The sequence below is a fragment of the Antechinus flavipes genome, chromosome 3 (genome assembly GCF_016432865.1).
Source record: "Antechinus flavipes isolate AdamAnt ecotype Samford, QLD, Australia chromosome 3, AdamAnt_v2, whole genome shotgun sequence".
NCBI lineage: Eukaryota > Metazoa > Chordata > Mammalia > Dasyuromorphia > Dasyuridae > Antechinus > Antechinus flavipes.
In genome coordinates this window covers 314,680,113-314,693,757 of record NC_067400.1, presented here as the reverse complement: position 1 = coordinate 314,693,757, position 13,645 = coordinate 314,680,113, and the positions used below count along the sequence as shown (strand labels likewise).

Below are 13,645 nucleotides of genomic sequence, written 5' to 3'. Positions count from 1 at the left end.
AAAGGAAAAAAGCACTTCTTCCTTTAAGGGATTTCACAATCTAGTGCGGGAGATAACATGCTAAGAGCAATGTTAAAAACAAAATCTATACAGGACCAATAAGAAATGTTCTCAGAGGGAAGCAATAAGAATAAGGAGTCCTGTAAAGGGCTTCTTGGGTAAATTTGGAGTTAATCTAAGATTGGCGCTAATCTGATTGAGAAAACACAGCAAGGAAATAAACAAATGAAGGGAGAGAAGTCTAGACATGGGGAGGCAGTCAGTGAAGATGCAAGTTGAAAAGGGAATGTTGTATGCAAGGAAGGATAATATCCAATCACTGGATTGCAGAATATATAGAAGGGATGAAGAATAAGAAAAATGGAAGGATAGAAAATATGAAGTAGATGAGCTTTAAAAGCTGAGCAGAGGATTTTACATTTGATCCTGTAATAGAGTAGAATGTGGTCAGTCATCTTTGGGCTTATTGGAAATAATCAATTGGTAGTATAGTGTGTATGGTGGACTGGAAATGTGGGAGGTCAGACAGTTGGGAGATTGTTGTAGTAATATAGGCTGGAGATGATGAAGGCCTGAACTATGGTGGTAGATAGAAGGTTTGCATGTGAGACATGATTTGAAGATAGAAATAATAAAATCTGGTAACTGATTGGATCTGTAAATTGAGGAAGAGTAAACAGTCCACGATAATGCCAAGATTATAAATCTGAGGCACTGAAAGGAGACCAGTACATTTAACATATAAGGAAGTTTGAAAGAGGGGATTATATAAAGGAAAAATTAGTTCGGCTTTAAACATGTCTAAATTTAAGATATTTCTAGTTTATGTTCAATAGTTAATTGTTGACCTGAGACTGAATCTTGGAACTGAATCTCTCTCTCTCTCTCTCTCTCTCTCTCTCTCTCTCTCTCTCTCTCTCTCTCTCCATTTCCTCTCTCCTCTCTCTCTCTCCGCTTTCTTTCTCTCTTCTCTCCCCCCCTCCTCTCTTCTCTCTCCCCTCTTCCCCCCCTCTCTTCTCTCTTCCCTCTTCCCCCGCACCCCTTCTCTCTCTTTCTTTCTTTCTCTCTCTCTCTTTCTCTCTCTCTCTCTCACATCAATGCATCTTTTTAATAAAGTTGATAATTAACACCCCCCCCCCCCATATAAAGGCAGATATAATTAGGGTTACAGAATGAGAAAAGAAATAAAGTCATCAAATATAATTACCTTTTCATGGAAATTCATTGGAGAAAGGGAAATAGAGTGATAGTTTGAGGAGATAGTAGAGTCTATTGAAGATTTTTTTAAAGCATAAGGTAGATTTCGGCTTGTTTGAAATTGATTTATAATTGAAAAGAGGAGCAATGATTGAGAATGCATCTTTTGGAGAAGATGGGTTCAAGTGCAGATGTAGAGGGATGGCCTTGGTAAGGAGAAGAGCTTTCTCTTTTGACAGGCTAGTGAAAGGAGAATAATGTGGAAAATTATATTAAAGAATTTTGAAATGGAAGAAAATTAGAGAAGAGGGAGTTCATGTTGATTGGCCTTCATGATTTTCAGTAAAATTAAGACCAAGTTCCTCAACTGCGAAGCAGAAGGAGGAGTTATGGGGAAGTTTGAGGAAAAAAGAGAAGGTTTGGAATTGCTTTTATAGGTGTGTGAAATAGTCATTAATAAAAACACTGCCTTGCTGCAGTGAAGACCCACTTGAAGTTATATAACAAATTTATAAGGTACTAATTAGCACTCTTTGTCTCTCTAAAAAATGTATATATGTTATTTATAACTTACAGTTTCCTTTGTATTTAAAATTGCTGCTTCTGATCTTTCATAAATAGGACATAACAGAGGTTGCTACCTGTCCAAAAATGGTTTTTGCATTTTATACGGAATAAAAATTTATTTTAAAATGTAAAAAATATTTTGTACTCATGTGATCCCTAAAATATAGCAGAGGTTTTTTTTTCTGTCGGTGATGTTGTAAACATGCATATTTTCTTGCTAGAGTCTCCTTTTTGATTAAGAGTATACATTTTCAAGATAGTTAGTAAATGCCACCCTAATCTTGTATAGCTATTTAGAATAAAAGTAATGTCTAAGAAGGAATCAAAACTCTTAGTCTCCATGTTTGATTAAGTGATTCACACAGCCACAGATATACTTAATTACATTGTTTTATATTGTTTTAATATATATTAAAATAGAAATAAGGTTAGATCAAATGATTGTTTTTGATTAATCATTTCCTTATAATGTATGTGTTATAGTGTTATAAACTTAAGAGTTTCATAAATTAGAATGTCAAACAAAATTAAAATCTTTGTATAAAAAATGGATATTTTAAATTTAAGCTCAGTGTAAGAAAGTAAATTTGCCCATTTGTAAAATGAAAAGGTTGGCCAAATCTTTAATATTCCTTTTATCTGTAATTTTCCATGATTCCTTGAATATTAGGATTCTAAAATAGGTATCCTCTAACAGTACCTTCATGTTTTAATGTTCTGTACTATATAGAATATGGAAGACAGTAGTGATAAATGAACTTACAGGTTAGGTATTAAATCAGAAGGAACCTTGTAACTCCAATTCTAAACCTTCATTTTATGGTGGAGGATATTGATATCCAGGGAGGGGAGGGTAAATGACTTTCCTAAGATTGCATTGATTCAAAACCATGTTCTCTGACACTAGTTCCAAATTTCTTTCTATTATACCACAGTGCATCTTAATTTCTATTTCGAATTAATCTAATATTCTTATTTCTTATTGTATTTATTTGGTTTGTTTGTTTTGGCAAGACAGTTGTGATTAAGAGCCTTGCCCAGGGTCACATAACAAGTAATTGTTAAGTGTCTGAGGCTGGATTTCAACTCAGGGCCTCCTGACACCAGCGATAGTGCTCTATCTACTATGTCATTGCCTGCCCCTTTCTTATTGTATTTTATACCTATTTTCCTTGTTTGAGATCTTATTTTAGGTTCTTTATTCCAAATCATTTCCCTCATACTCAAGCACTTTTAAATTAATTATAATTTAATAATACATCCAGAATTTAGAAGATTTATTTGTTGATGGAGATTTATTTTAATGCTATTCTTTTTGTGTTCTCTTTTCCAGGAGACAAGGATGGCAGCAAGGTGACAACAGTGGTGGCAACTCCTGGACAAGGTCCAGACAGGCCACAGGAAGTCAGTTATACAGACACTAAAGTGATCGGGAATGGGTCGTTTGGTGTAGTATATCAAGCCAAACTTTGTGATTCAGGAGAACTAGTTGCCATCAAAAAAGTACTGCAGGACAAGAGATTTAAGGTGAGATTTCTGTAATTTTACATGTTTTTGTAATTATTTTAATGTCATTTTCCTAATCATGTTTCACTTCTGTTGGGCAAGTTTTTAGTAACTCAGATGTAAAGATTTTAACTTATTCAGCAAATATGGTGAGAAGAGACTAGTTTGGGAATAGTAATACTGGATTTGGAATGATAATTTAGTCAAAACAAAGGTGTTTTACTTTTCCTTAGACTTTTCTTTTTCTTTTCTATTTTCTTTTAATATATTGTTTTACATATGGCCTTATATATAGTAATTTCAGTGGAGAAGGAAGAATGTGTTTCTAAAAATGATGTTTTGCATTGCCTGATTCTTCTTCCCAATCTCTAAAATAGGCAATGTTCAGGGTTCATTAATAGTGAAATCAGAAAGAAGGCTATTCAGAGTTCCATTAATTTCTACCTATATCAAAATGAAATAGCTTCACTAACTTTTAAGTAATAAGTTTACAATTCTTCTTACAGAGTTTATTTCTAGTAGTTAAGGGTTTTATAGACCTTTTGAAATATTTATAAAAGAATCCCATTTAAAGTTAAGTTGTAACAGAAAAATTGCAGGTTGAGACCTCTGATTTGAGAAATGGTAATTAGTAGTGACACTGAGTTTTTCTAGGTAGTGAAAAGACAAACCCTGGTGGACAAATTTGGTTTAGATCAGAGAAATTTTTATGTAGGTATATAAAATAGATACACAAACCAAACATTTACATTCAGTTACGAGATCTCATGGGGTCAGAACCTACAGTTTAAGAAGTAGAAAACTTTAGACAAAAAATTTCAGATGCTTCCTTTATGATAGTAAGATGAGACCTTATATAGCTATCTGTATTTATAGCATGATAGGTATTAAACTTCTTGTTGTATGTCCCTTCCTCTCCCCCCCAAAAAAGACAAAGGAGTAATTAACTAACCATATCCCTCTGAGACACATCTAATCTTTGTTTTAAGATGTCCAGTGAGGGGCAACCTACTTCCTAACTCCTGAAACTGACCTTTCTACTTTTTGGGAAAACTCTTTAAGAAAATTATCAAATCCAAATTTGCCTCTTGGCAGCTGTGTCCCTTTCATGAACCAGAAGAACTACTCCAGATTTACCTTCTATAGGACAGGCTCTCCAGTACTTTAGAATGGTTGTTATGCTATCACTGTTTTTATTCCATTCTCATCCTTTCTCTTCTCCAAACCAAGTATCCTCAGTTTCTTCAGCCAGTTCTCACATGGCATGCACTTGAAGCTCTTTATATCATTCTGCTTGCTTTTCCCTGGATATCCTCAAGATTATTAATGTTCTTTCTAAAATATTGGACTTAGAACTGAACACATTTCTCCAGATTTGATCTAATCTGGGCAGACAGAATCTCACATACTGTTACAGTCTCAGAAGCTCACAAAATGCTAAATATCATAAGGCTGCTTATTTGAAATAAAAAAATAAAGCCATGAGCTGTCTTTACAGAAGCCTATGTTTCTCTTGAGTGAATAGTTTGTATGACATCTCAAGTGGAAATATAGTAGAGACAGGGATAGTATCATGTGTTTCTAGCTCTGAGGAGTCCATTGAATAGTAAATCAGAGCAGTGAGATAGTGCTAGATTACAAGAGACAAGAAAATGGGAGGGAAGATGTCAAGAGCTTGAGGTGGAGGGTCTGAACAGGTGAGAGATCATTTCTTGTTTCCTATTGCCTTACCTTTCCTTAGTACTCTTAGACCTCACTTGAATTAAAAGTGTTCTGCTTTGTGTCTGTCCCTTGGATCATTTGCAAGTACTTTTTACTTGTACTTTACATACTTAGAGCAAAATCCTACCTGCTTTATGAAGTTTTTGTTTTCTTTGCTTTAATTGGCTTGCCAGTTTTCACTGTCTTGGTAACAACGCATTTTCTGAACTCTGGTTTGGAGTCACTTTCTAAAGTACTTAAAATTCACTTTTAGCTACTTCTCTGTAGCAACAAACATCTGTTATGTTACAGGGGACATTATAAGAAGCAGCAGAGTATAGTGGATAGAGAGTTGATCTTGAACCAAAAAGAACTGGATTCTAGCCTGGCCTTTTACAGATAATGACTATGTAACCCCTTGGCAAGTAAGTTTACTTTTAGGCAACTTGTTAAGATTATAAATAGGAGAGAAAATGCCAACCTATAAATTGGAAAAGGCAATTTCCAGTTCCTGGTACCAATGAATTTTTTATATCTGTTCCTTATCCCATTTCTTATGTACAAAGCACAGAGGATCAAAAAACAAAAACGAAACAATTTCTACCTTAAAGAAACTTTCCTACTACAGGAGATAATACAGCCATAGCATAATGAAGAAGAGTGCTGGATTTGGAACCTCCTTGATCTAGAGTGTATTGCTGTATTGATTGTAAAGTCAAATATTAAATCTGATGTGGCAATAATTAGAAGTGAATCTTCACTTGTAGGCATAATGTAGTCAAATGAACTCTCTCCTGAGCCCTGTTGCTTTATGCTCTTAGGCAAGTCACCTAACTATGCTCAAGATCATTTTCCTTAGTTGTGAAATGAACATGGGAGTGGATGATCCTAAGTTTTTAGCTCAACTCAAATTCCTATGATCCTATATATTTGCTTACAGATAAATGTCTCATACTAGTAGTAGTAATCATGTATAATGAGGAGGTGGGGAAAGGAGAAGGCAGCCAAAGAGAACTCCAAATTTGACATTGCCTGGGGATCTGGGGAAATATTACTTTTGACAGAAGTGAACAAGATAAAGAATTTCCTTGTTTTTTGGGGGGAGGAAAAGGAGAAAGAGCCTGATTTTAAGGTAATACTTTTAATTTGAATTCACTTTTTGCCATATTGAATTTATTGTACTGGAAGCACAACTTAAGTAAACTTCCCTCCACAGGCCCTTAGAGTACAGTACAGGAAAGGTGCTGAAAATTATATGGATTTAGATGTTATTTGTGTAAATGTGATAGTTGAAGCTGCAATGTGGGAACTACAAGAAATCTAAGTAAATAAAAAGAAGAGCGCAAAGTCCTAAGTAGAGCTTTGGGGAATAACAATTGTTATGGAGCAGGATGAGATTACCACAAAAGACTAATGGGGAGAGGAAATGGGGGGTAAGAGGAAATTTTATTTCTTATAAGATTTGGTTTAAAATTTTTTTGATTTTTGAATTGCTGATAGGGCTCTGTTAACAGCACTCATGGTAAAAAAAAAAAGTTTATTGTTAACACTGAAACTGGGTGAAATTTTTCATTTTTGTTATATAATATCTGAAAATTTTAAAAGATACACACACACACACACACACACACACACACACACACACACACACATTTTGTTATGATGCCAAATCATCTGAGTTGTTCATTTTGGAAGAGTCTTTAATGTTGAATTCAGTCAACATGAATGAAACTTTTTTTCCTTAACCAACTTTCTATCTGTTATGATTAACCTATATGATTACTAAATGCCAGTCATTGTGCTAGTTACTGAGATATAAGTATAAAGAAACAATTCTCTCTTCCTTATAGTCTAATGGAGGAAATGAAAATTCTCCCTGTTAAGTATATATTTAATAAATACAAAATATTTAAATATAAAATAGTTAGGAAGAAGGTAATAGTGAGATCACAAAGGCTTTATGTAGAAAATAGTTCCTGAGCTAATTCCCAGAGGTAATGAGGTGAGTAAGGGGGAAGGCATTTTAAGAATGAAGAAAAAAACAGTGCAACATCTGAAACTTAAAGATAGACTGTTGTTAAAAGGAAGAAGACCAGTTTGGCTGGAAATGGCTTTGTTGAGGGAGAAATATTGATCAGTGAGGCTAGAAAGATCAGATGGGGCCATATTGTGAAGGATTTAAAAGGCTAAACAGGTAATTTGTCCTTTAGGCAACAGAGAAGTAATACGAGTTGATTTTTTTCCAAACTGCTTATTCTCAAAACTCCAGTCATTTTTTTCCCCCTCTCCCAGGCCCTTAGCATGTCAAGTCCATTTCATTCAATTTTTAGTGTATTTCTTGTACTTATCTCCTTGTTTCAGCTTTCACACCTTTTAAATTAGTTTTGCTTCTTTTAGTCCAGATGTTCTTAACTTGGGAATCATAGACTTTCAAGGTATCAGTGAATAATTTTTAGGAAGTCTGTGAATTTGGATAGTTTTTTTAAAAGTGCATTGCTCTTTTCACTGATTTTTTTATTTCCTTTGTAATCTAATGTGTTGTATTTTGTACATTTAAAAACATTATTCTGAGAAGGGAGTCCATAGGCTTCCCCTGACTGCCAAAGGAATCCAAGACACACCCAAATGAGGCTAAGAACTCCCAGTAATCTACTTGGTTTCTACTCTCTAATATTTCCTTCACATTAATGTTCACATAAAAACTAAAGTATTCCTCTAATCAGGTCACTCCCACATTAAAAACCTTCATTGGTTTCTCATTGGCAATGGAATAAGGTTAATTTTTTAAACCTTGACATTTAAGACACTTCAAAATATGGTTTATAATGATCTTTGCAGCTATATCTCACACTTTCTCTTTTATATGCTCTACGATATGGCCAAACTGAACTATTCATTATCAGATATTTTTGTCCTACCTTTACTTCTCTTCCACCATTTTTCAGCACTTTTGAATGTCCCTCTCCCTAAATGTACCTGTTGAAATTCCTCACTTCAAGACATAGTCAGATGCTACCTCTTCCGGGAAATCTTACATGATTCTTCCATCTAGAGTATTTCTTAGAACATTTTGTTTGTACTTCTGTTTTGTATTTAATCTCATTTTGCTTTACGTTGTCTTTTTTCACAGTGTCCTGTATTAAATTATAAACCCGTTGTTGGCAGCAAATATCTGGTATCTTACAGTATCTTGCACATAAGTAGTAGTTTAAAAATTAGTTATTGATTTGAATTGTTCCATAAATCCAGTGGGATGGTGACTTATTGCAGGATTCATTAAAATCTTGTTTAAGGTCTTGGTCACATGAGTAATGCACTTAGGACTTTTTTATTCTGGCTACAAGTTGAGAGGTGTGCTTTGGAGGATCATGTGTTGTTTGCTGTTACTTCCTAAGGTTAGATTTGCTAGTTGACAGCTTGGGTCTGTTTTTCACCATTTTGTATAATTTGCTAGCAACTAAGGTCCTGCTGCCACCTGGTGACATTTTATCCTCGTTGTCTGTAACTTTTTTCCTTACCAAAATTCGTAGATTTTTCTTAATAGAACTCATTATGTTTCTTCCCAAACTATCTCCATTTCCAAATTTCCTATTGTCTCTGTCCTTCTATAATTTCAGGTTATCTTGAATTACTCACTGTCATTCACCTCATATTTCCATATCCATTGCTAAATCTTGTTTCTATCTTCTCAAAATCTCTTAGGTATTTCCCCTTCTCTCCACTCATCTAGCCAGTACCTTAGTTCAGGCCTTCATCTCTCTCTTGGACTACTGCAGTAGCCTTCTAATGAATCTCCTTACCTCATATTTCTCCTTACTCCAATGCATACTCAAGACTCAGCTACCATGGGATTTTTCTATCATATATACTTCCCCTGTCAATGAGCTACAGTCGCTCCCTGTTGTCCCTATTGTTCAGGATCATATATAAAAGACTTCTGTTCAGTATTTAAACTTCTTTATAACCTAGCTTCTCCCCACCTTTTCAATCTTTCTACATCATTCTCCCTTCCGTGTACACAATCATCCAGCAACACCGGCCTACTTATAATTTCTTGAACATGCATGGCATTCCATCTCCTGCCTCCTTTTGAACAACTGTCCCAGGTGAATATGGTCCAATAAAAGGGCACTAAGAAAACTGGCAAAGCCATGTCACTGAGGACTACAGAGCTAATTTTGCTGAATCAAAGTATGAAGGAAAATAATGTATAAGGATGGAAGATGGGCCACTAAGGCTTTGAAAGGTGTTACAGTTTTATTTTGAAGTTGGGTGGAGATGGTCCAAGTTTTAGCATAGATATTAGTGAATTAGTATATAAGGGAAAATATCTTCTTTGTTTTTAATTTGGTGTTCTATGTATATGTTTATGGAAATTTGCATGAAATTATCCTTGACAGATCATTTATGTTTGAGAGTCACTTAGTGACTCTCTCAGAAGTTGACCAAGTGAGAATACAATTGCTTCTGACCACTTAGGATTGCTACTATAGTTTTCTATCTCATCTTGTGTTAGCTTTCTTTCTTTCTTTTTTAATTAAAGCTTTTTATTTACAAAACATATGCATGGGTAATTTTTCAACATTGACCCTCGCAAAACTTTTTGTTCCAAATTTTCCCCTTCTCCCCACCTCATCTCCTAAATGGCAGGTAGTCCAGTACATGTTAAATATGTTAAAATACATGTTAAATCCAATATATGTGTACATATTTATTCAGTTATCTTACTGCACAAGAAAAACCGGATCAAGAAGGAAAAAAAAACCTGAGAGAGAAAACAAAATGCAAGCAAACAACAATAAAGAGTGATTTATATAATTTATTCAGCCATTCTTCAACTGATGGGTCTCCATTCAGTTTCCAGTTTCTTGCCACTACAAAAAGAGCTGCCACAAACATTTTTGCACATATGGGTCCCTTTCCCTCCTTTAAGGAAGGATCTCTCTTTGGAATATAAGACCAATAGAAATATTTCTGGATCAAAGGGTATGCAGAGTTTGATAACTCTTTGAGCATAATTCCAAACTTCTCTCCAAAATGGTTGGATCCGTTCACTGTTCCACCAACAATGTATCAGTATCCCAGTTTCCCACTTCCCCTCCAACATTGATCATTTTAGTTAATTTTAGCTAATCTGAGAGGTGTGTAGTGGTATCTCAATTGTTTTAATTTGCATTTCTCTGATCAATAGTGATTTGGAGCACCTTTTCATATGACTAGAAATTGTTTCAGTTTCTTCATCTGAAAATTGTCTTTTCATCTCCTTTGACCATTTATGTGTTAGCTTTCTAATTAGATTTTCTGCCTTAAGTCTCTGGCATATGGAGTATCATTTCTTCTGCTCGGTGAAGCCCAGGAACTCTTTGCAACTACACTCTTTATTACATCTAAAATCAAGCTCTTTGCCACCTGGCCTCAGCCTATCTTTTCAGTTTTGTTATACATTACTTGCCTTTGCAAACTCTGGGATCTAGCCAAACTTACCTTCTTCCTTGAATATGATGGTTGTCTTCCTTCCTGACATTTATCTCCCTCTGTGCCTCTGCCACCACCTCTTAGAATCCCTAATTGTTTCAAAAGTTAACTCATGCCATCTTCTGTGTGAGGCTTTTTTTGATTATCCCCACATAAACCTCCACTCTTCTACTCCATAACTTTTTTTTTTATAAGTTGTGTGCATCCTTTTAAAAAAATTATATGTATTTGATTTAATCCACAGAATGTAATGTTCTTGAGAGTTGGAAGGGTTTCATTTTTGTCTGTATTCGCCATTACCTAGCACAGAGCTTGGCACAAAATAGACACTAAATGCTTATTGATTTGTTAGTCTAATAAGGCCTTGGGCTAATAATTTCTAATTCTTCTTTAATTAATTCTCTATACCAAAGGAAAAGATTCTTTTAAGGTAGTTTGTGGGGTGAGAGATGGCAATTTATAAGTGGCTCTGATGAATGATATTTGCATTTAGGATTTTCTTTGTAGGTGCCAAGTTTGGGGCTTTGCACCGGGTCTAGTAGAGTCCCACAGTTGCATTTGTCATAGGTCACAGCATTTCTTACTTAGAAGGAGAATGTGTGTGAAAAGAGGAGCAGAGCCCCCAAAGTTGGGTATTGGGGCAGAAGAAGAAGTAGAAAAAGAGTGGTGTTAACTAGATAGACTCCCCACGGTACTTGATGGTGTGCTATACTCTGCCCTACTTAGCCTGTAGCCAGGTTTCCCTGAATGGACATTGAATCTTTTAGAGGAGATTAAGGTGAGAATTAAAAAGTAACCAAGAAAATTGAGCACCTCTTCTCTTCAAGGCCAAAAGTAAGAACTGGGAGAGACACCTGAATGGGAGTCATGATTCTGCTACTTCTTCTCTTTGTTACCTTTGGCTGGTCATTTTACCAGAGCTCATTTACCTTCTGGATAAAATGAAGGCATTAGATTGTTCTTGAGCTCCTTTCTTACTCTTAAGCCTGTGATCCTATGAACTGAAATTGTTACTAGTAGAAGCAGTTGCTTTTTCAAAGCAGGCTTCTTTCTCTTTCCCCCTTTCCCCAATTCTATACTCCCTCTCCTTTCAAAAAACAGACAAAAAAAGATATTTGTGCTTTGAGAGAAGATAAATTCAGTTTATTCATTAGGTGCTTTGGAAAAAAAAATCTGATACTGAATCTTAGGAAGGTGCTGAATTGAATAGCTGTAATTTAGACTTCTGGTTACATGAGTAGTATCTTGCTCTTATCAACAGACATTAAACCTCTTTTGGGAATATATATATATTGTCAACACACACTTCTGTTAGTAAAGCTCTTTGGGGAATATATATATTGTCAACACACACTTCTATTCCTCTACTGTTAGGATTAAGAATGAATAATAATTTAAGTAGATCATCAAGGAAAAAACTCCAATATTCTCTAGATTAAAAATTCAGTAGTTCCCCATTGTTTCTCTCTCTGCTTAGAGTATCTGTTCTATCTCTATTCCTAATATTCAATTTCTCCCTTTAAAATTCTAAGTCATGTTAGTGTAATAAACATTTAAATGTCTACTATTTGCCAGGCACTGTGCTAAATACCTCGAATACAGTACAAAAAAAGAAAGTCTCTACTCTCAAAGAGATACAGACAAGACACAAAAAGAAACAGAAAAGTTTGGGGGTGAGAAGAAAGGAAGGAAGGAAAGTGCCTTGATGTGCTGAAAAAGTCAGAGAAGTCCCAAAGTAGTTCAGCCAAGGGAAATGAGGAGAAATACTACCACATCATGGAGTTTTCCCAAGTTGCCACAGCTGCATATAAGCACTACCTCATTTGACCTTGTTAGTATAGTAGAGAGAGCTAAGCACAATGGTTCTCAAACTTTGGTTATCAGTATCTTTGTATTATTAAAAATGACTTAGGATCTGTCCAAAAAGTTTTTGTTTATGTAGATTATATTTACCATATTAGAAACTAATTTTGAATTTGTAAATCCTCCAAAAGGATTTCAGAGATTCCCAGAATTCTTTGAACCACACTTTGAGAACCACTGGCTAAGCACTTGAGAGTCAGAAAATGTGAAATCTTTATTGTTAGCTCAACTACTTAACAGTGTGACCTTTGGAAGATGTCAGTCAGTCTAGGGGAAAAAAGCTTCTTTGGAATCTTACTTCCTCTATCCATATGACTTTTGCTAAATTCTTTAAATCTATCAGTCTCGTTTCCTCACTAGTAAGATATGTCTCTACAGCATACATGCTGAATAAAAGAAAAGAATTGTGTATTATATAATACCTAAGATTCTTTTTAATGTATAAAGCCATGATCCTAAGTTAGCTCTTCTTTTAAATATCAGTTTCTTCTTCTATAAAGTAAGAATAATAATGTACTGCTTATTTTGCAGAGTTGTGTTAGGATCAAATGGGAAAGTGTATTTGAAATATTTTCAATAATTAAGTAAATATCTGTATAATCTATTATTAGTTGTAATATAACGAGTAATGGCCCAGTGATATGGTTTTAATTCCTTCTCAAATACATACTTACATACATACATTTAATTATGATCAAATCACTGAACATCTCTTGCCCATATACTGTATATATACTTTATATGTAACATAAGCTACTTTCATGTTTTATAGCCTCAATTGGGTCCTCACTGCTTCTAAGCAATCTTACTATAATATCTTATCAATTTACTATCTTACTCTCCACAGTGACTTCCAAACTTTTTCTTTCTCCTTAAACCTCCTATTACTTTCCCTTCCACTACTCTCTCAGCTAAAAATCTTGCCTTATATTTTACAGAAAAACATTAAGGACGTTTGGGACAAGTTTCCTCTTCTCTTGTCTTCCTCTGAATAAGGAAGACATCACCCAGATGCATTTTGCTGCTGCTTTCTCTCCCTTCACCCCACTCTCACATGTTGTTCAAGTGATCCCATTCTTTCCCATCTTGTCCAATAGATTATCCTCTCTTAGCTTGCCCACTCTTTGATTTATTTTTAGTCTCTTGTTGTCTACCATCTCATTTCTTCAGTCTACATACTTGTCTCCTCTATCCTGAAAAAAAAATTCACTTGTTACCTGCTGTCATCTCATATCTCTTCTGCCTTTTGTCACTAAATTCCTTGTAAAGACATAGGTGTCTTCACTTTCTCTCCTCTTACTTTCATCTTAAACCCCTTACAAAGTGGCTTCTGACC

General features: G+C 34.9%; 1 protein-coding gene across 5 annotated transcripts in view; it reads left to right on the top strand.

Moving 5' to 3' along the window:
• GSK3B (glycogen synthase kinase 3 beta) overlaps window positions 1–13,645 on the top strand; it is a 231,044-nt gene that overhangs the window by 71,722 nt on the left and 145,677 nt on the right. For all 5 annotated transcript variants that reach the window (XM_051985355.1, XM_051985354.1, XM_051985353.1 and 2 more), the window contains exon 2: window positions 3,098–3,291. In XM_051985355.1, the coding sequence (XP_051841315.1) occupies window positions 3,098–3,291 (194 nt within the window). The remainder of the gene's footprint in view (window positions 1–3,097; window positions 3,292–13,645) is intronic.